A 22,600-nucleotide genomic window follows, 5' to 3' on the forward strand; every position below is an offset into this window, starting at 1 on the left:
AACAAACATCAGGCTGCATGTAAGGTAGCGAGCTCCCTGTCACCTCTAAAGCACTGTGTAGAATGCCAGAGCAGGAAGGAACCCCAAACAGCCAAGCTCCTCATTTTGCAAGTGTGAGAGAGAGAGACAGAGTAATCACAGACATAGGAGTTTAAGATCCCCTGCCTGGCCATCTCAGGCCCATTCAATCAAGCCACCTACCTGGATGTCCAGAACAGATCACCTGCAGAGAGTTGGGGTGACAGACACTGCCTGGGTTCCCCTATGGACCTGCTACTAACTAGCTGAGTACCTTGGCAAAGTGTAGCAGCAGCTGCTGGTGGCCCTGGAAGTGGCCCTCTAACAATAAGGGAGCTGGTGGGTGAACACCCCAGCTCCCCCCCTGCCTTTGCACGGAGACCTCTAGGCATGCACTGTGCATGGCTTTCCAAAGATCTGGGCAGGCAGGATTAGGGTCAGTTGCCCATGCTGGCACTCTGTTTGATAATACACTCTTTATTGCCTCCTGCCCTTCCCTGCCTCACTGCCCCACTCCACAAGGAGGCTTTCCTGGGATTGTAGCAGGATAGTAAGAAGCTAGGAAAATCCCTGGGCAAGTGGAATAGGGAAACTGAGAAAGAAAATTAAACAAGGCCAAACAGCCTGGGCAGCTTGCAGCCAGCTTGTGAACTGCAAGGTCTTATCTTCCCCTACCAAGGACATCTGAGAGCAAATGGTTCATACCCTTCTCCCTAACCAGAGAACACATGGCTTAAATCGCCCTGGCCTGGGAAATAGAGAACAGAGACCCAATTAATGCCATTTGTGCAGCTAAACCCAAGGACAGATGAAGTTGTGAACAGATAACAAAAACCCCACTAAAGCCAGACAGACCCAAAATAAAATAGTAAAGCAGACCAAAAAATTACCCAAAACTCCCCTATACACTCATTTTAATGCATCAGCATATTTAAAAATATGCCTGGAAAGCTGTTGAATATTCTACTGAAACCCTCCCCTAAGATTCCTGCCTACAGAGGAAAAAAATGGATAAAAAGCCCGAAGGACGAAGACTCAATGTGGGCTCGCTCTACAGCATGCCCATGCCCCTCCCCAGGCATGAACTTCTTATTTCTTTCTAATTTCTAAGGTCCCCATGAGACTTGCAGCCAGGGAAGCAGTGGGCAGTGGCAGCTCGACCCGGGCTCACCCCCTGATCTTGTCTCCAAGACCCCCTTTTCTCTGACTTCCCAGTGAGCTAACAGCAGCCCTGCCTTGAAACCAGATACAAGGGGTCTAAGGCGACCTGTCACTACTTGAGCCAGATTTAGCCGAGACAGGGTTGAATCATGTGAGTGTTTGTTCCATTATTGCCGGCAAATAATGGGAGAACAGTCAGTCTCCCTGGACATTCTGCTCTCACCACCCCTTGCCAGTTGGCTGATTATATACCAGTCCGGTAACAGGGTCACCTCCTAAATAAACTCATTGCACTTGAATCCCTGTCTGGATTCAATGAGTTAATAAAGATAAAGTACTCACAGTGGCAGTATGTTTGTTTCATAAGTAAAAAAAGAGATGAAGAACCTTTATTCATATAAAACTCCAGCCCCTCCCCTTCCACCCTCCTCAGCAAATACAAATGCCGGGTTTAAAACAATCTTTGAGACGCATACAAACGATATTACTTAAGCTGAGGTCTGGGCCAGCGTGCAGGTGAACGTGCCTGGTGTTGGTGTCTGGAATGCCCAGCTCAGCCGTCTCAGGCGTGAAGCTCTCTCTCTGGTCTCTGTGGCTGCCAGCAGTGGTGTCCATGGGGGCACAGACCGGCCCCAAGGTAGCTGGGTGTGTTTATTCTGGGGATCTCATGCTTCACAGGAGCCCCAGCCTTACAGTTGTGTAGGAATCTGACAGCAGTTGTTACTGCTTGGCAATCACGACTTTTCGCGTGCTGCTGTTACCCCCACTGGACTGAGCTCCCCTCCCAGCCCAGATCCTGCTCCCCGTGTCGACCTACTGAAGCTCTGCTGAATGAATGGGTTCCTCCCAGGACCTCAATTTCCCATCAGTTTCCCAAGGCCTCCCAATGCTCCTCTGATGGCTTGGTGAGGTTTTAGGCTCAATGTCAAATCCAGGCAGCAGCTAGTCCCAGAACTGGGCAAGACGTGGGCAACCGACTGACTAGGTGGACAAAACATGCATGGGGGGGGGACATGACAGGGACAGTACACTGGAGAAGCTGTGGACTAATCAAGTGGCCAATGGCTTATTCATAAGCCAAGGTGCCCAGGAACCTCCCGATCCTTGCAGGTGACTGCTGGGCATAGCTGCCCATTGCGCATCCCTCCCATGGCATGTGCTGAGCTCTGGTCAATGTTGAGAACAGGGGCATCCAGTCTCTGTAGCCCCAATGTAAGACAATTTCACTTCATACCAAGGCTCTTGGAGTCTTTGGGAAATTCACCAGCCTGGTTTCCTTCCATGGGGAGGCATTTTGCAGGCATGGGTAAGGCACACACAGCAAAGAGAGAGCACACACCTAGGAAGCACTTATGCGTGTGGGCCCTGTGGAGAGCGTGGCCACCATTTGGGGGGTCTGGCTTGAGCTCTGAGCATTGCTGGGGCCAGGCTGGAAGAACAGAGAGGACTTGCCCTCCTCTGAGACACCCAAGGGTACCAGGGAGGCCGGAGGGAGGCTGACCTCCAGTGGAACCCCACCTGACAGGGGGTTTGCTGGGGGCTCGGACCTGTCTCCACAACGGCAGCCACAGCAGGGGGTGGCCACAATGTGGGCCTCGTCACACTCCTCCTGGCCGTGACGTTGCTTCAGGTGGCCACACAGGTGGCAGTTGAGGGCTGAGTAGACGATGCCACTGCCCAGGTCATCCCTGAGGGGGTCTGTGGCCTGCTCCAGGGAGAGTGGGTGTTTCTGGCTGTCCTCTCCCTTTGCCACTGTCTCCAGACCGAGGCACTCTGGGGAGCTGCTGGGGAGGAGTGAGTTCTGAGGGCTGTGAGGAGGCTCCATGTCCAGTCCAAAGGTGAACAGGGGGACTGAGGTGGGAACCCCAGGAAAGCCAGAAGTGAAGCTCTGGAAGGGCCTGTAGCATCCCTCCCCACTGCTGGCCTCAACCCCAGATGTCCCTGGGCAGATGGCACCGCTGGGGAGCGGGCTGGAGAAGGCCTTGTACCCAGCCTCTCCAGAAGGGCCGAAGCCCTCCGCTGCACTGCCCTGGGCGCAGCCCTGCTTCACCGCGGGCACGAACTGCCTGTAGCCGCCGGTGGGGGCCGAGGCGGGGGCTGTGGCTGCCCTGTGCTGCAGGACGCTCCGGCGGAGGGCCTGCTCCCAGGTTTCTGGCTCAGGCTGGAGTGCAGTGGGCGGCTCAGAGGGCTGGGGAGCAGAGAGGATGTGAGGGTCCCCATCGCCCAGGTACTGGGCCAGCTGTGGGTCTGAGTCAAGCTCTCCAGGACCCGAGGACTGGCTCGGCAGGGTGCCGAAGCTGCGGTAAGCGGGGTTGTCTGTGATGCCGGCAGCGGGCAGCTCCGTGCCAGCCGGGCAGTCTGGGCTCTGCGTCAGAGTGGCTGGGCCAGGAGGCTGCTTCCCCTCCTGAAGTGATGCCTCCTGGGGCTCCTCACTTGGTACCTCAGCCCAAGGCATTTGCGCACTCACACTTCCTGAAGGTGGAAGAGGGCAGGGCTCCCCGAAGCCCGGCGGGCAAAAGCCGCCATCCTCACCCCCGAGAAGGTCCAGGAACAGGCTCTCTGCCAGCCGGGCCGCGATGCCCGCCCTGCCCTCCTGGAAGCCGCCCCCGCTGCTCTCAGGAGAGGGGCAGAGGCTCCCTCTACCTTCGCCCGCTTCCTCCTCACTCTCCACCGCGGCCTCTAACAGCTCCACGCACTTCACCACGCTGATGCTCTCTGGCCAGAGGACCGTCCTGCTGACCTCCACAGGGTGCCACGCTGGTCCTCCAGGACCCTGGACAGGCCCGCTCCTCGCAGCCCTGGAGGAACTGTCATCCTTGCCCACTCCATGCTCCAGCAAACAGGGCAGGAGCTTAGCCAGACAAGTCTTCCAGGGTCTGTAAAAGCAAAGTGTGGTCAGGGTTCAGAGTCTCCCCTTGAAAAATTCCTATTCATCCTTCAAAACCCAGCTTGAAGTCACCCTGGACTGATGTCTACCTATTGGAGACACGCTTCCTGATTTTAAAATCAATAATCTGTCAGTCTATTCCACTACTATTCTGGGAGCTCCTTGAAGGCAGGGCCCCTGTATTCCTTTGGGATGTTTGGAGCTTAGCATATAACCTGGTATCTACTACAAACTCAGCCTATTGAATAAATAAAAGTCTTTGTCAGGGATGATAGTATTTAAAATATGTATCAACACACAGCACAAGGATTAAGCAGGTAGGATGGCTGCAGGGTCCTAGGGCTCCCAGTGTCCTGAAGTCCCCTGCTGTGCCAGGTCTAAACCCTTTAGTTACTGCACTGTGGGGAGGCCCAGGAGGCCCTGAGGGAGGAGCTAAGGAGGCTAACGTGATGGTGGCACACTCAAAGGTTTAGGATAGTGGTGTTTGCAGACCAGTACACAATTATGTCAGCATTACAACAACTGGCACAGCTGCCCCGGTAGTCAACTCTACGAGCCTTGCTCAGGCCAGACTGTGCACTCCCAAGGGGTTCAACACGAGCCTGACCCACCCAGGGAAATTCAGGGGGCTCAGCCAGCAGCCCACCTACCCAGACAACTCCTCCTCCTGCTACCCTTCGAAGGGAAAGTGCTGAATGCCAAGGAAGAGAAGGCAGACATGGAGGGGGGAGTGGGACCCCACTCTCAAGGTGGGGCCTACTGCACCAGTTTCACCCCCTTCCAAAACCACATAGTCTACGACTGAAGTTCATATACATACGGGCAGTTGGCTGGTTCCTGGCCTCCGGACCTCTTTCCCCACGGTGACGCCTGCAACACAGAGACAGCCAATGAACAGGGTGGAGAGGCCTTCCCGGACAGAGGGATACTCAGTATTTGCCATGGGAAGACCGTAGGCCTTGATGTCACACAGGTCTGAGGTCACCCTAATAAGTTGCTGTGGCTGATGGCAAAAACGGTCACTGTCATATGCAGCTCCTCTCAGCCCCTGAATCTGGACTGGCCGTGTGACTTGCTTTGGCGAACAGAATGTGGCAGGAGTGACACTGTGCCAATGGACCTGCCTCTGGAGGGTGAGACGTGGCTTAGTCACCTCCATTGCCCAGGTGAGTCAGACAGCTGTGAGGGAAGCCACTGGGGATGACCCAGCTCAGAGAAGAGCTGCCCGGTCCAGCCCAGACCCCTACCCAACCCCACTGCTGAGCGACCTGCAGAAGCAGCAGCTACAGAAATGGCTGCTGTTTCAACCAGGTTTCGGGATAATTTGCTACACAGCAGCTGACTGATACATAAAGGACACCGACTGTGTGCAGGACCCTGTCATATGCACTTTATATGTATTGCCTCAGTGAATTCCAATGTCAGCCTGTTATATACACACTACAACCCACACAAGAAAACTGAGGCTCAGAGAAGTTAAGCCACCTGCTCAAGTCCACTCTGCAGGTGAGTGGCAGAGCCAGGGTTCAAAGTCAGCACCACCAGACTCCAGAGCCTGCCAGAGGGTACCTGGAGACCTGAGAACACTCAGACCTTCTAGACAGGACCTGCACCCCTACTCCCTCTTTTCAAGAGAACCCCGATTACCTCAAGCAGACCACACGTGGCCAGAGCACTGGGGAAGATCGCCCCACCCCTTGCTCAGGGCTGGCCACCTGGCTGGTCCCACAGGGGAGCTGGCCCCACCACCTGGCTGGTCTTGAGGTATTCCCACTCCTTACAGGTGAATGGTTTAGGAAAGAGCATGTGATGCAGTTCAGGCCAATGAGAAAGGAGGAGAGATTTGTGGGCGCTTTGGTGGCAGTTTCCTGGTATAAGAGGAAGACACAGGAATTGTGTCCCCCCCTCTCCCTTGCTTTCTGGCCTCCTGCCTTGGTACAGGTACGTCCCCAGGAGATGATAGGCAGATGATCTCAGGGGTCATCTCCTCCCAAGGGAGGGAACCTACCGAAGACTGAAAAAGTGGCCATGAAAGCTGAGGGGAGGGGCAGGAAGCCTCTGGGCTTCTGTGACCACACTGAGCTGCTGAATCTACCTGCCCCGAGGGCCTCCTGAAGGCTCAGGGGCAATTCCAAAGCCAATGAGTGTCCTTAACATCCAGGCATCTGAATCCCATTTCCTGATGCCTGCAGTCCGAAGCACCCGAACAGACCAACTCTCCTACCTGAGACTCCTGGATGACAATAGCCACGAGGGGGCTGTGGGCCGGGTTGGGAATTTGGTCCCACCATTCTTTCTTAATCCTGAAAAGAAAGTCAAACGTGTTGGTCTCTCCTTCCACAGTTGTCAATACTTCCTAGGGGCCAGGGACCATGTTCATCGGTGTTGGATGTCTCACCCTAAGCCCATGAAACAGGCTCTACTGTCAACCCCATTTGCAGATGAGCAGACCGAGGACCAGAGGGGTAAAGGGACAGCTGGCTGGCAGAAGAGCAGGTTCGTGCTCCAGCATTCTGCTACCCAGAATGGAGTTCCCGATGCACCACCTCTGTCCGCAGTGGGAACAAGCCCAGGGAGGCAGGAGAGACTCAAGATGCAGAGAATTCTGGGTGCCCATCAACAGTCCCCTCCATGGAGCAGCCAAGAGTAAGGTGCCAAGAAGAGGCCTGGAGTGGCCTGAGAAGCTGAGGAAACCCAGGGAAAAATATATTCCTTCTCTCTCCCTGGGTCAGCCTGGAGCTATGGAGTGTCAGCTCTGAGAGGAAAGGTCCTCAGATTACCCCTGGATTAGGCTCCGCTGACTCCACTCAGTCAGCCTGTCCTTACTGAGCACCTACTTTGTACCACTCACTGTGCCAGGTCTCAGGGACACAACAGTGAACAAGACAAACAGAAGCCCTGCCCTCACAGAGCTGACCTTCTAGAATAGGAGACAAACAGATACAGAAATGATTAGATGACATTAATTATGGGATTAAGTGCCATGAAAAAAAATAAAGAAGGGAATAAAGAGGAATAGAATGTGTGATCCAGGAAGGCCTCCCTGAGGAGGTGACCTCTGAGTGGCAACTGAAGGTGGGAGAGGAGCAAGCCATGGAGATGCCTGGGGCAAGGGCTTTCCACACAGGCGTACAGTGAGTGCAAAGGCTCGGAGGGAACTTGCTTAGTGCATTCAAAGAACAGCAAGAAGGTTGGAGTGCCGGACACAGTGAGTGGGGCTGGGAAGGACAGGTGATGGGGAAACTGAGGCTCAGAGAAGGGAAAAAGACCAGCCTAGGGTGCAGAGGAAAACTTGCAATCCCTGCACTCTTCTGCCTGCCAGCTGTCCCTTCACCCCTCTGAGCCAGCAAAGTGCAGGACATTCACTCAGTCAGTCCTCAGCCATCACTAATCCTTACGTGGTGAGGCAGGGCTTGCTAGTCCCATTTCAGAGATGGGAGAACCGAGACTCTAAAACACCATGTGTCCAGGGCTCAAACTCACTGGAAACCAGGCTCCTTCTACCTCCAACCCACTGTAATCCGAGACTCTCTTAGGACTCTCAGGACTGACGAAATATGTTCTCACTGTATCTCAGCCTGCAAAGGAGGAACCCAAGGTTGCCGGTCACACAACTACCAACCTCCCAGGTCTTCTAACTCTGTCAGGGCAATCGTCTAGCATTCCTTGGTCTAATGTCACATGCCTCCAACTATCTGGACTATACCCTGGGCATGATCCATCTCCCTTTACCAAGGGAAGGCCCTTCCCCCAGTTTACCCTGGCCAGCTCATTCCCCCAGTCAGGTCTCAGCTCAAATATCACCTCCTCCCTACCTAGCACAGCACCCTGGAACATTTCTGTCCTTCGCCCGGGTTTATTTCCTTCAGTGCATGGATCACTGTGGAAAAGTCCGTGCTTATTTGTCGACCTGACATCTGTCTCCCACAGGAGTAGAGTCCCTGTTGGTTTTGTTTCAGCTGTGGCCTCAGGGCCTCCCACATAGTAGCTGCTCAATAAACATTTATTGTTGAACAGAGGGCTACAAGCTGACAGAGAGGAGGGATTCCTGCCCACTCCGCATCCCAAAGGGCTGGCCCAGGACTCACTTGACAATGCCGAAATAGCAGGGCAGGCAGATGACCAGGATGACAATGCAGGCGATACTGACGGTGAGTGGGAGGCGTTGCTCCCAGGGCCACGTGTAGTCTGGAGTGGGAGGGAAGTCATGAGCCTGCATATGCTAAGTGCATCCTGGTGTCCATTTCCCAGAGCTGGAGACCAGTGCCTCAGGAAAGCGTCTCCCAGGCCCTGTGTGGTCTGGCCACCACCAAGCCCTCCTGCCTCCCCTCTCCCCTACCCCTTGCACACTGAGCCCTCACCACTCTGGCCTCCTCGCTGTCCCCTGCTCCTCCAGAGCTCAGTGCCAGCTCAAGGTCGTGAGCCTGCTACTCTCTTTCCTGAGCACAGAGGTCAAGGGCAGTAACTCTGGACCTGGGCTACCTGAGCGCAAAGCCCTGCCATATCCTCACTGGTGACCCAGTACACATCCCTCACACTCTCTGTGCCTCGGTTTCCTCACTGCTGCAATGGGGTTAACAATGGCACTCACCCCACAGAGGGTTGTGAGGGTGACATGATTTACTGTCTACCGTGCTCATAACAGTGCCTGCGCGGCCATGAGCACCTGCTGTTACCACCTTCGCACAGCTGACTCCTCGCCAGCTCCAAATTCTCCCCCACTCTCTCTACTGTTGCCCCTCTCATCGCTCCATCCCCCTACCCTGCTTTACTGTTTTCCAGACTTACTACCATCTGGATCTAGAGCTACCTGATTTCCTTTTTTGTTTACTGGTTTATTTTCTGTCTCCCCCCACCCCAAATGCCAGTTCCACAAGAGCAGGGATTTTTGTCTGTTTTGTTCACTGCTGATTCCCCAGTGTCTAGCACGGGGCCAGGCACATAGTAGGAGTTCAATAAATACCTGTGGAAATAATGAATGTGTTCAGTACATTGTGTATGTTCCATATAAGCTATTTCTCTTCCCTTCCTTTCCCTTCCCTTCCCCAGGTCAGTGGTAGAACCAAATCAATTCAACAAAACTTTCTCAAACACTTACTGTGTGGCTGGCATTCTGGGCACTGGAGAAACAGACACTACCCATGGAGCTCACAGCCCAGCATGGGAGACAGGTGGGTGAAGAGACATCCACAGAACAGGCAAGGGATGCTGAGAGGGATGTGTGGTGGGTGGGGTCGAAGTCCCTGCCAAGCACACTGTGCCCAGCACTCTGAAGAATCCTTCTTTCAGTGAATGTGAACAGCCCCCCTCCTCCCCACTGTGCCTGAAGCAGTTGTCTCTCCCCTGTCTCCCCCTCGTCTTTGCCAGGTGGCAGTGTGCCCACCCTGAGGTTTGGGCCAGTTGTGACCGTCTTAGTCCTCTCTCCAGACATGTGAGTTTCTAGCCTCCACTGCAATGGAGAGGGGCTGTGTGACAGCCCTGGACAATGAGATGCAAGGGAAAGTCTGCTAGGGAAGCTTCCAGAAAGATTATTTTGCTTCCTGACAAAAGAGAAATGTGCGAGGTGCATTGTCTTGTGGCAGCCTTTCATCTCCTGTGGTCCTTGGGGTCTGGGGGGGGTGTGCAGCAGCCAACTTGGGGCCATGAGGTGTCAAGTCTAAAGATAAAACACTGCCAAGCTAAGGATGGCAGAGAAAAGAAAGGCAAGAAGGGGAGACATCCCTGAGCTGCTGTATGAACCGGGAAGGTCCACTTGTAAGACTTTATTTTATGGGAGATAATTCAACATTTCTAGTGCAAAAGCCACATGATCAAGTTGCAGAGTTGTTTGGGGGATAGCTACACGTGAGGGACTACATTTCCCAGAATCCCTTGCAGCTATACGTGGCCAGTTTCACCAACAGAACTTAAGAGACAGTGATGTGCTTCGCTTCCAGGCTATGGCTTTTAAGAAGCAGGGTAAGTTTTGGTTACCCTGCTCTCATTCCCCTTCTGCTGGCTGGATGCAGACAATGGCAGGGCCCTTAGAGATTCTTAACCTGGGGTCCACAGACTTCCAACAAGGTTGCAGACAGAATTCAGAGGTCTAGAATTGGATGGGAAAGAAATGACATCCTTACTTTCACTAACCTAGCATTTCTTCCCATTAGGAATGGAGGGAGAAAATCACAGTGAGAACAGCATCAGTCAGTCAGCTGCCAACAGAAATCACAGCTATTCTCCTGTCACTTACAGCTGCCAGATGGTGAAATGTCACTGTGCTCATCAACTTTGAAATTACAGCACTTACGAAACTACCATTAGCTCTTGTATCTCATGTGTTAATAGAGAAGCATATATTCCCAGATAACAAATATATTTAAAATATTTTTATAAGTGCATTTCAATAAAATTGGTTCCCCTGTAATCGTATGTATTTTATTTTATACATTTAAAAACATTATTCAGAATGGGGTCCACAAGCTTCACCAGGCTGTCAAAGGGCCCGTGATACAAAAAAGTTAATATCCTTATCCTGAGAATGATGGGGCGACGCAGGAAAACCACCCACAGACCAGCAAGGTTCATGTTGGACTGTTACCCAAGCAAGAAATACACTCGCACAGGGTTAGCGCAGGGACCTCGTGCCTGCCTGGCCGGTGCGCCGTGTCAGCCTGTACTGCAGCAGAGCGTCCTGGACGTGGAAACCCAGGTGCTGGGCCGGCGCAAGTGCCTGGCCACAGAGTGAAAGTGGGGAGGAGAGATTCTAAGTGCTCAGGATTCACAACAGACACTCACAGTTAAGCCACTTGACGCTGGGGCTCCACTCACTCCACGTGCTGTTGTAGCTCTGGGCCCAGGCCCTCACCCGTGCACTGTAGGAAGCCCCGGGCTTTAAGGTGCTGGCTGGGAGGCGGAGGGTGGGCTCCATGTAGGTCACATTGTAGACTATGAACTGGTGGAGGAAAGGAAGACATCACTGCACCAGCTGCGGGGAGGGAGTACCAGCTCCCACTCTGGCTAGTGTCCCTAGCTGACTCCACAGTGCTTGAGAGCCACCAGCCAGAGTGGTTAGAGCATTGTCCCCATACTCCAAGGTTGCAGTTTGAATCCCTGGTCAGGGCACATATAAGCATCAACCAATGAATGTATGAATAAGTGGAACAACAAATTGATGTTTCTCTCTCTCTAAAATCAATTAAGAAAAAATAAAAAGAGCCACCAGCTGGGGTATTTGGTTGTTCTTCCAACTCAGGCATTGTTTGCTACCTCCAAAACTGACCAGACTCGCATGACACGGGTCAAGAAATGGGCCCTTACCCCACCTCACTGAGCAGCCATGTGATGTGACTGGGGCAAGTCAATGAGCCTTTCTGAGTTTAGTCTCCTCATCTTTAAACTGAGGGTAAGTGTTCCTACTGTCACTTTTGGGCCGTGACCTTAGATAAGTGACATAACCTCTCTGGACCTTGATGTCCTCTTCTGTAAAATGGCAACAATAGAAGCGCCTGCCTCCCAGGGCTGCTGTGAGGATTAAATGGGTTAATGCAGGCAAGCACTCAGGGCAGGGCCTGGCACCCAGGGAGCATGCGAGTGATCTTTCTGAAGCACAACAGTCACTGCACCCCTCTCTCTCCTTCACAGGCTCTCTAGAGCCTCACAGTCGAGGCCAAACTCACTGGCCTTGCATCTCAGCTCCGCCCAACCCAACCCCGACTGGGAAGAGAATTCCAGGATCTGTTGTTAAGTGGAAAAGGTAAGATGACAATTAGTATGTGTTATCTTCTGTTTTTTGTGCTTAAAAAATGGTGGCAGACCGACTGAGAGGGCCCTTGGGATCTGCACCTTGTGTCGTCTCCTCGTGCGGCATGGGCAGGGCCTGTGACTTGTTTCTCACTGACAGAACATGCAAAGGTGATGGGTGTGCGAGACTACACACATGTGATTACATCAAGTAAGACCGTCATTCCGACTGGCGAGGTCTTGGTCTCTCTCACTCACTGGCGTGGAGGAGGCCACGGGGGAAGGCGTGGAGGGTGGCCTCCTGCCGAGGGCCAGCGAGGACCTGAGGCTCTCAGTCCGAGAGCCCCCAGGAAACGGATTGCTGCCAACACCACAGGAGCCTGGGAGTGATCCTTCCCTAGTTGAGCCTCAGGTGAGACCACAGCCCTGGCCAACTCCTCAGTTGCAGCTGCGGACCCAGTGGAGCTGTGCCCAGACTCCTGACCCCCAGAAACTGTGGGGCAATAAATATGTACTGTTGATATTATGTAGCAATGGACGTAGTGAGGAATGAACAGACATGTTAGCTGCATAAGCATATACTCTCTCTGGAAGGAGACACGCGCCTCACACCCTCTACCTGCCTCTGTCCCCTCCTGGCAAGAGACAGAGCAGTGGTCAGCTTCTGGGAAGAGGAACTGGAGGCTGAGGTTGGTGTTGGGAGAGAAACACATTTCCATACTAAGTCCCTTTGTACCATTATGAAATTATGGCTTCATGTAAATATTACTTTTATTAAAGAATAAACTTTAAAAAATGAAACAAAATCTGTGTTCAGATCAATTCTGCCAGCAAGTGAGTGGCCCAAGCCCTCTGCCTGGGGCTCGTCTCCCCGCGGGGTCCCCCTTGGCAGCTCTCCCTCCTCCTCTGGCCCTGCGGCCCCTTGCCAGCTGCGGGCAGCTCTGCTTCTGCTTGAGGCTGACATGCTAGGGAAAACGTCTTGTGTCGAGTGAGCTGAGAGGCTGCACAATGAGGAAGGAAAACCTCAACAGGCTGCTGGGAGCTGGCGGAGCCAGAACTTTGCAGCAGAGTGAGGGGAGGTGGGAGCTGTGGCGTCCAGGCTGGGACAGGGCGGCACTCCCAGCTGTTTGGAAGACAACCTCTGAGAGGAAGATCTGGGAAGAAGAAAGAGCACAGGCTCCGGAGTTTAAATCCTGGCTTCAAATTCCAGCTCTGCCCCCAGCTGCAGGACTCTGGGTGAGCCAGGCCGCCTGTCCCGGCCTCAGTTCCTCATCACTAAAATGGAGAGACAAACACCCTTTCCACCTGCTGGGCTCTCACAACCACCAGTGATAACATATGTTGTGAGTGGTACATAATAGGCACACAAGAAATGCTAACCCCTGTGGCCGTGAGCACGGCATTCATGACCCTGAATGGACCTTTGGCCTTGTTTTCTGATTTTTTCACTCCACACACGCCCACAGCCCCATAATCCTCAGATATGCCACAAATTTTCATACCTCTGAGCCTTTGCGCATGTAATTCCGTCCGCCTGGCCTACCCTTCCCTTCCTTACCTGTCCAGAGTACTCCTATTCATCATTCAGTGCCCAGGCCAAAATTCCATCTCCATTATAGAACCTTATCTAGAAATCATCAGGACAAAGAGTAGCTCCCTTTCCAAAGTCCCACAGCAAGCTTCCAGTATCTCTCAGTCTGACCACAGTGGGTGTCTGCAATACTGTAGCAAATATGGCTGGACAGCTGCCCAAAATCTATGCCATTGGGGTGAGGTACCCAAAGCCCACAGTAGGTTAGCCTCTGCCCCCAGCTCTAGGGTTACTCCTCATTGGTCTAAACCAGTGGTTTTCAACCAATGAGCCACTAGAATGTTTAAAACCTGCAACACTTGACTATTTAGTAGGGGCACTGACCTCTTTCCCCTAAGGTTGTCAAATAAAAAATGACAACAGCCTACACAATAGCCATCTGGTGGGAACGCCTGTCTTGAACCATAAATACGTAGGTCATATAATAGAGATACATCTTATTGGTCATGTTGCACAATAAGGTTATGTCTGATTGGTTAATTCTTGGTACCAGAAATCCTTATATACAAGTATAGGCACCTGATTTTTAAAAAAGTCACTTTGGAGTAAAAAGGGTAGGTAATTAGTATTATTTTATTTTTTTTGTAAATCAATCAAAATTATACCTATTTTTTTGTCAGACTGGAAAAAAACATAATATATTCTTTGGTGTGCCTGCAGAATTTTAGTAATTAGTTTATGTGTGCCATGAGATGAAACGGCTGAAAACTGCTGGTCTAAACCCATCCTAGCCACTCTGTTCCTACCCTGTGATTGGTTAGAGAGGAACATGTGACCAGCTCTGGCCAGTGACTAATGAGAGGCATTCCCCAGGCCCAGCTCTGACCTTGGGAAGGAGACATGGGGGAGGGGTGTCTCAGTAGCCTCTGCCCCACCAACAAGAGAAGTTGGACCTGGATTTCTGAGATGGGGCAGCCCCAGCACCTGCATGCCCACTGAGCCACAGCCTGGGCATGCTGACCAACTCTATCCACTGGCTGGAGTCTGGTGTTAGGTCCTAAACCGGGCTGCGTTTCAGCCAGCCCAGACCCTGTTTCCCCATCCCCAGGGTCTCCTTGAGGGGAGCCACCTCCCGATTCTCAGCCCATCTGGCTTGGGTGGAACTGACTCCACCTGGAGCTTCGGAGGTGGGCATGTGACTCACCCCTGGCTGATCAGAGCAGGGCACCAGCACCCTCTCTCCTGCCCACAGCCTATGACAGGTTCAGATTGGCCCAAGGACCCAAGCCAGGCAAGTAAGCATCGCACTGGTCCCAGGAGTTTTATTGAGAATTATCTGGAAAGGAAAACTTTTCCCACTGCAGCTCTGGGACCTACACTTGGAGCTGCTTGTGGGCATGTCGGCCACGTGAGGGAAGAACCTGCCTGAAAACGGAGCCAATGAGGAGTAAAGCGGGGCAGAGCGATGGGGAGATTCCTGGGACCTGGGTCCAGCCATGATGAACAAATAAGTAAATTCTTTGGAGCCTTCTCTCTCCTCCAGGCTATACCCTGAACAGGCCCAGGACATGGGAAGACTAAGGGACAAAGCCAGACCTGCCTCTTTCCTTGGCGTCTGTGCGACCCCCTCTCCCCAACTGCTCTCTGAGCCTCGCACTGTGTGCGCCCCATTCCTGCTCCTACCCACCTCCTGGCCCAGGGCCAAGGAGGAGCCATGCCTGAGAGATGGAAATCGTCACCACCAGCTCCCCGGCTTGGTCAGGAGGAGAAGCAGCAGCAACAGAAGCCGAGCTGGGAGCTTCATATGCCTGAGGCTATGCCCGGCCGCCAAGGCGGCCAGCCTGGGTCCAGGACGCCGGTGCAGCTCAGCACAGGCCCTCGGCCACTCTGCAGGAGAGAGTTCCAGGCCAGGGCATGGGAGGGCGAGGCGGATGGGGGTTCCCAAGGCCTGTGGCACTCGGAAGGAAAGACGGAGGATGTTCGTAACATGCTTTGTGCTGGTCGTGGGAGCTCGTCTGTGTCACCCACTTTGTGCTCTCAATAGCCCTATGGGATGCTACTCTGGTTATCCCCATGGTACAGATGAGTAAACTGAGGCACAAGGAGGTTAAGTGGCATGCTGGAGATCACGCAGTGGGCAAGCGGCAGGGCAGGTATTGGAACTCAGTTCTGGGGGATGCCGGGCCTGTGCTGTGCAGACAGCCCTCTAGTGGGAATGTCTGAGGGGCAAACGTGACGGCACTGTGCCCACCCACCCTCATCACGCCCTCATTGTGTGCAGCCTGCCAGTATCTGCCTGATGATAGATCAGTGCTGCCTGTGAGGTGTCTGAGCTCATTTAGAAAGGAGCCGCTGTCTCTGCTGGGCCTGGAAAGCAAGTACCCGATGCCACGAGTGTCACATGAAAGCAATCACAGTGAGACCAGCAACAGCACTGAATTATGGCTGCACCTACTCCTGGGGGAGGGCTTTGAGACCTGGCCTCCTCTCTGTTACAAGAAAGGGTTAGTGAGCCCATCAGCTCCACTCAGCAGAGACGGCTTTCTTGATCAGTCAGGGTCGGGAGGGAGATGATGCTGACTGAGGGTTTCACAGTGGGACTCAGTCATTTAAGTGTGTTCCCGAAATTTCACTATCCCTCCAGGCCCCTGGGACACACAGCCGTGGCCCAGAGCCTTCTTTACAGGGAGGAACAGGGCCCCAAAATCACATCCCTTCTCTGCACACTGGGTACTGGGCAAGCAGTAGAGGGACAGAAGCAGGGACTCCAGGGCCCGGGAGTCGTCTCCCACCCTGGGGCCAGAACCTCCACAGTGCCCACTCACCTCCGTGGGGTCATCTTCATTTGAAATGTTGACTAGATAGGAGAGCTCGGAGTGCAGGAAACTCTCGGAAGGGTATGGGCTGCTCCAGGTCAGCTGCCACATGCCAGAGATGCTGTCATCAACCGTGAGGTTTCCAGGGGCCCTGGGTTTCACTGTGGAGAAGCCAGGTCTGGTGAGGGCTCATCAGCGGGTGGACCCTGGGCCACTGAGGTTTTTACTCAACACCACCTCTGTGTACATTTGTAAGGTACCATGTAAGGCCCAGATAAAGGCAAGAGCCCCATTGAGTTTAAGGAAAGGTAAGAGGCTGCTTGGGCCATCTCCCCCACACGGAGCCTGCCTCCCCACCCCAGCGCCCGCCCCACCCTGCCCTGCCCCACTCACCATGCTCACTGGGCCTGAAGGTGCCACTCCACAACTGCTGTGGCCCAGCCCACAGGTCCAGCTGGTAGATGTCCACACTGGCCACGTCGTCCATCAACATGTGGCACAGGCATACCATGCTATCCCTGTTCTCAGGAACGCACGTAAGGTTTCTGCAGACAGGGCGCTGCATGAGGCTGGTCGTGCACACACGGGTGTCCCCCGTATGTGCCTCAGGAACCACATGCTCTTCCAGGTCCTGGTCACCTGCCTCAAGGACCAGATCAGGGGACTCGGAAGCAGAGTGGTAAGGGTGTGTGGTGGGGACAGAGGACTAGGACTGCCTTCCCTGCTGGTCACAGCCCCTCACCACACCCACATGGACTCAGACACATCCCTGGCTGAGGCCTTGGTCCCAGGACTCAGCTCATCCCTAAAGGCCAGTGAAAGGGAAGACCGTGGCACTGAAGAATCTGTAACAGCACATGTGTAGCACACCTCCGTGCACACGACTGTGGCACACGCTCTGCGCCCCGCACAGGGTCCTAACGTGCTTCCCAAACAGCGGCTGGGGGCTGGGCGTGGCGGCAAGCGTTTTCCGTAGGGGGCTGGACAGAAAGCATGCAGGGCTTTGAGAGCCACACATCTCTGTCCCCATTGCACAACCCTGCAGGCAGGCACAAAAGCAGCCGTACACAACATGGGAACAACACGGGCGTGGCCATGTGCCAACAGCACTCTATTTATAAAATCGGTGGTGGGCCCAATGTGGCTCCTGGGCAGTTTTCCATCCCTGGTCCAGGCCCTCATACCTAACATGCAGAAGCCCAGAGCGTCCACCTTAGCACATCGCGAATGCCGGCCACCAACGTCGGTGTGTCTACCTTCTGCTGTGCCTGAGGCCTGGCCCTGTGAGCCTTGAGCACCTGATCATGTCCTGGGCACCCCGTGTACACGGACTGTCCCAGTGAACCACAGGGAACATGCACTCCACATTTCATGGGGAACTCACCCTAACACTGTGCCCCAAACAATGGTCATGTCTGCGGGTCTCTGAGTATGGTCTGGGGACCCACAGGTCAAACTCCCTGCCACTTGACTCTCTCTCTCTCACACGCTACAGAGTTTTCTAGAGGCTGCATAGTGTGTGTGGTGTCACTGCTCTGATGGCTTGTGTGCTGTTGTGATTTAAATTTTCTGGTTTAATTCCTACTAGGGTAAATATCGATAGCTACAGGCTACCTAGACAAAAGCTCTTGGGGTCCTCACTAATGTTTAAGCGTGCTAGAGTCCCAAGACCAAATGCTTGAGAACCACTGGTCTGGTCCAATATTCCGCCCACATCCACATGCCACACACCTGGGTGACACTGTGCTCAGAGCTCCATGACACACCCAGGGTATCACACACACTGCACCCCGGCGCCCCAGCTCTAACCCTGTGCCTAATAAGCACAGTGAACCGCATTTAGCACCTGGCACTCCAGGGCACCACTGGTCAAGGCCAAATCTCAGGGTCAACTTCCCGACCCCCCTGGCTGCACCACAGGCTTACTCGGAGTCCGGAAAGTCCAGCTGGTAGGTCAGGCGGAGCTCGGCGCTGCAGTTGGTGGGGCCGCCCATCCTCCACTCACAGGCGGAGGTGCTGAGGTAGTCGGAGAAGCAGGTGGGCCGAAGCTGGACCTGAACACTCCCTGGGGAGACACGGGCGCGCTCTCAACAGCCGGAGCCCAACGAACTAGAGGGGGACGTGTGCCACCAGGACAGGGCAGAAACTATCCCGAACAGGACCAAGGGGCCCATCACAAAACAAGGAAACCACAGTCCCAGGACTGGTCATGTGCCTCCCAGCTGGCACTGAGGTGATTCCTGAAGCTGAAGAAATACGCTGGGGTGCAGGGCCCATTGAGGGGATACCCCAAATGCACCTTTATGCCATGCAGCTCACCTACCTGCCCTTGGCCAGATTAAAGGAAAAGTCTGAGGAGTGCTACCTGCCAACGGGCATCTGCCCTGCAGCAGTATGCCCTATGCCTGCTCCTGCCCCATCTATTCTGCACCCCTCTCTGAGCTCAGGAGGCTGACCCCCACCGTCTTGTCACCCAGGAGCTCTTGTCCTCTGGCTTCTTTTTGGGTTCGGCCAATATCCAAGGGCGGGATGAGAGGTTGGGGTGCTTCTCCCAGCCAGTCAGTGGCAGAGCTGGACTTGAACCCAGCAGGATGTCTCCTGGGTTTGCCAATTCTCTGAGAGCCATCGCCTAGCTCTAGTCCACCCAGTACCTGATGGGCAGTGGCCAGCACTGGCCCCATCACAGCTGCCCTCAACTTTCACTTGCTCTCTGGATAGAGGACTTACCATGCCAAGGAGATATCTAATAAATACCTCAAACTCTCCTCATCTGAGTCCCTGCTCCCCAAACCCATATCCCTCTGCACCTCAGAAATGACAACCGTGTCCTTCCTGGTTGCTCAGGTCAGAATCGCAGAGTCATCCCTGACACCTCTCTCCCTTCATTCTAATCTGTCTTCAAATCTCCCTCCCAGAAGGATCAGGAAGACAGTCCCCTCTCATCGCCTCTGCTGGGCCAAGCCACCCAGCTTACTGCGGCGCCTCTTCCCTGGCCTCCCGGCCTCCACCCTTCTGCTTACAGACAAAGGGGTCCCTTTTAATTTAACAGGTTCATGCCACTGCTCTGCTCAAACCCTGCGAGGTCCTTCCTGACTTGGTCACCCTGTCCGCCAGCACCATACCAGCCTCCTTTGGTTCCTCCAACACTCTAGGCAGGCTCTCAGCCCAGGCCTCCACTCAGCTCCTTCCCCAGATATCTGCATAGCTCCCCCTTACTTCAAGTCTTTGCTTGCCTGTCACTCAATGAGGATTTCCCTGAGCACATATTTTAAGTTACAACCCTCCATTCCACCCAGCTTCCCCAATCTTCCCTGCTCTGTCCTCTACTATCTGCTTCCATCACCCTCTAACAATCCTTAGAATTTACTTCTAATTAGGACCATCTGTCATTGGTGGTCTCCTCCCAGTACAATGTAATCTCTTCAAGGCCAGGATCTTTGTTTTGTTCACTGATTGAGCCTGGCAGGTAAACAGTCATTCAGGTTTGCCGAGTGAATGAATGCATGAATGAATGAGAGGCGGTGACTTACCAGAGACTGCCACCCACACCAGGATCAGGCAGCTCACAGGGAACAGGAGCCTAGAGCCAAGCCACTCCATTGGGAGATCTTAAGGCACCTGCTGAGAGAAAGTGGGCCAGGTTAGTGCTGACTCATGGTCACCACCATCCCCATCATCCCAAGTGCAGCCTTCAGAACTCACATTACTCCAGATACAAATGCCCTGGCCATTTGTATCTCTGGCAACAATGAGCCCTCCGTGTTCATCAGAGATCTGTTTATAATCATGAAACCCAACTCAGATGCACAAAGCCTGGAGGGAGAGCAATGGAACACCTGTCTCAAGAGATGCCTCTTGAAAAAATCCCTAAGTTTAAGCACCCCTCAGAGTTTTGGAATTTCATAATGCATATTTGCATGTAAAGGTTCTGATAAGTCCTGTAGTAAGGAAATTTATTTTTCTTCATTTAACCCAATGATTACCAAATTTATTTCCATACCCAACCTTCATTTTGTGTGTGTGTGTCAAAACCCCAATTAACCCCCTAAAGGATTTACAATTCCTTGAAATATAGTTTGGAAATTCTAACCTGACTGTTCAACCTTACAGAACCTTACTGTTCAAATAAATGATGATATACCCATGCAATGAAGTATTAGGCTACTGTCAAAAATGATGCTGTTGCCTGGGCAGCATGGGTCAGTGTTTGAGCATCGACATGTGATCCGGGAGATTGTGGTTCGATTCCTGGTCAGGGCACATGCCCGGGGTTGCAGGCTCAAAACCCCAGTGAGGGGCATGCAGGAAGCAGCCAGTCATTGACTCTCTCATCATTGATGTTTCTATCTCTCTCCCTCTCCCTTCCTCTCTCTAAAATCAATAAAAACATATTTAAAAATAAAAAAAATAAAAATGATGCTGTTGAGTGTGTTAGACTGACTACATTGATGGCCCCAATTCTTCACTCCTGTGTCTATATAATGTTGCAGGGCGCCCCCACCCCCACCACTCTGGGCAGGGTGTTCTCCCTGAATTTGACTCTGGGCTCACCATGTGACTAGCTTTGACCATCAGAATATTAGCCAAAGCAAGGCGTGCAGAGGCCTGCTTTGGAACAACCACTGCCTTGAGAACATGCCTGGCCTAGCCTGTTGGAGGATGGTCTCCTTCTGCACGAGGCAGCAGGCAGCTGCCCCTGTTCTGTGAGTGAGCTCACGCATCGGCAGGGCTGGCAGCTGACCTGAGCTGACCTCAGATGCACTAGTAAGCCCGGGAGGTCAGCCAAGCCCAGATGGCTGGCGCTTGCACATTCGAGCTAAGTAAGTGCCCTTTATATGTGCTGAGGCTTTGTAGTTTATATCATTGAAGTCATTGTATTAACCACAAGACATAACCGGGGAATAAAAATTAGAAGGTACGGACACCCAAAGAGAAAACACAGTTCAAATGCCCCAAATCACAAGGCCCAGCAATAACCCCACTCACATATTAGTATATCTTCTTTCAGATTGTTGCTATGAATATAGGGTGATAAATGTAAGTTTCATTTACCAAAATAGCAGCACCTTCTACATACGAAAACTTATATTTTAAACTTACTGTATCATTAACAGCACTCTGGGCCACAAAATTTAGATCCGAAGCCTCAGATCAGCAGTGTTCCGCTGTGTCCAGCGCTGGGTTCGGCCTGTTTACTCGTTTCTTTGTTACACACAGTGTGGTGTCTGCGCCTGTGCCTGGAGAACCGTCACGGCACACTTCTCTGATTATTCCCTTCAGTTTAAACACCTGCTCTGCCATGTGCTCATATGAGCCTGAGCAAGCTGCTTCACCTGTCTGTGCCTCAGTTCCCAGTGCACTGCGGTGCTGTGAGGACTGGATGAGCTAACACATGTGGGGACTTCAAATGGTGACGTGGGCACAGGAATGGCTGAGTAAGGTCACCAGTGGTTATCATTAAGGGAGACGCTCAGAAGCAGAATCCCATCGGGTCACGGAGTGTGCACGCCCCCAACACCCCTGGTACCTAATGCCAAATGCCTTCTACAGAGCAACGTTCTGGGGCATATTCCCCGGCGGTGCTGACAGCACCCACCCTCGTTCCCGCTTGGGTCTCTATCTTGGGGTCTATTCCGAAAGGCAGCTGCCAGACCTGCTCCTGCCACTTAGTAGCCACGCGCCGTCCGTCTGAAAGGCAGTTACTCTGTCTCGGGGCTCCGGCTGCTTTCCCTGTACCGCTGAATGCTACCAAGGTGAAGCTCTCAGGTGCCCTCGGGGAGGACGCGGGGTGAGGACCCAGCTCGCTGCTCAGTGTCTGGAGCACGGTGAGGCTGGAGGCCGCAGCAGAAGCCCTGAGCCCCTGCTGGAAGCTCTCCAGTCGCCTCACCCCGCGGGAGGCTCTGCCCAGCCGCCACGCCCCTGCCCTGCCCCTGCCCTGCCTGCCCAGCAGCTGCTCGGGTGTCTGCCGCCTGCTCCCCTCACTTCCTGCGGCTCTTCAAACCCCCCCCCACTCCCACCTCCACGCCTTTCCTCCGGCCGTCCTGTTCATTCATATCCCCTCTCTCTCTGCTTCTCTCTCTTACTTATTTATTCACAAGGAATAAGTGACCCTCAATACTCCAGTGCAGATCTCAGGGAAGCAAGGACATTCTCCTGCATGCCCACAGCACAGCCATCAAAAGCAGGAAGTTACACTGGTGCTGGCGCATCTAATCCACTGACCCTCTTTCCATTCTGCTAGTGGTCCCCACAGTGCCCTCCGTCGGCCCAGGATCCGGCAGTGCATCTGATCACCAGGCAGTCCCAGCGCCCGGGTCGTGGCTCCTAAATACTATCCTGCTGTGAAAGGAACCAGCGCCCCTTAGAGAAACGGCCGACTCCAAGAGGGGAAGGCATAAGCCTGGAATTCTTGCTGTGCCAGAAAGTAAGGAAGTTCTCCAAGAATGCTGGGGACACGTTAAAAAG

General features: G+C 53.4%; 1 protein-coding gene across 1 annotated transcript; it reads right to left on the reverse strand.

The window, feature by feature from the left end:
• Positions 1-1,540: 1,540 nt before the first annotated feature.
• On the reverse strand, positions 1,541-19,738 carry IL4R (interleukin 4 receptor). Its single transcript, XM_081132638.1, has 9 exons — positions 19,666-19,738; positions 18,062-18,200; positions 16,529-16,680; positions 16,145-16,296; positions 10,844-11,000; positions 8,155-8,254; positions 6,291-6,369; positions 4,887-4,936; positions 1,541-4,055 (listed from the first exon to the last, which is right to left on the reverse strand). Exons 1-9 carry the CDS (start codon positions 19,733-19,735, stop codon positions 2,519-2,521), a joined length of 2,436 nt encoding a protein of 811 aa, XP_080988764.1. The 5' UTR covers positions 19,736-19,738; the 3' UTR covers positions 1,541-2,518.
• Between the last annotated feature and the right edge of the window lie 2,862 nt (positions 19,739-22,600).

Source organism: Miniopterus schreibersii (genome assembly GCF_964146895.1).
Source record: "Miniopterus schreibersii genome assembly, chromosome: 3".
Classification (NCBI taxonomy): Eukaryota; Metazoa; Chordata; class Mammalia; order Chiroptera; family Miniopteridae; genus Miniopterus; species Miniopterus schreibersii.

Coding starts and splice junctions, on each gene's coding strand:
- IL4R (XM_081132638.1), bottom strand. CDS start 19,735: ATGGAGTGGCTTGGCTCTAGGCTCCTGTTCCCTGTGAGCTGCCTGATC. Junction 18,201..19,665: donor GGTGTGGGTGGCAGTCTCTG/GTAAGTCACCGC, acceptor GTGTCTCCCCAG/GGAGTGTTCAGGTCCAGCTT. Junction 4,056..4,886: donor CAGGAACCAGCCAACTGCCC/GTATGTATATGA, acceptor TTGCTTTTACAG/ACCCTGGAAGACTTGTCTGG.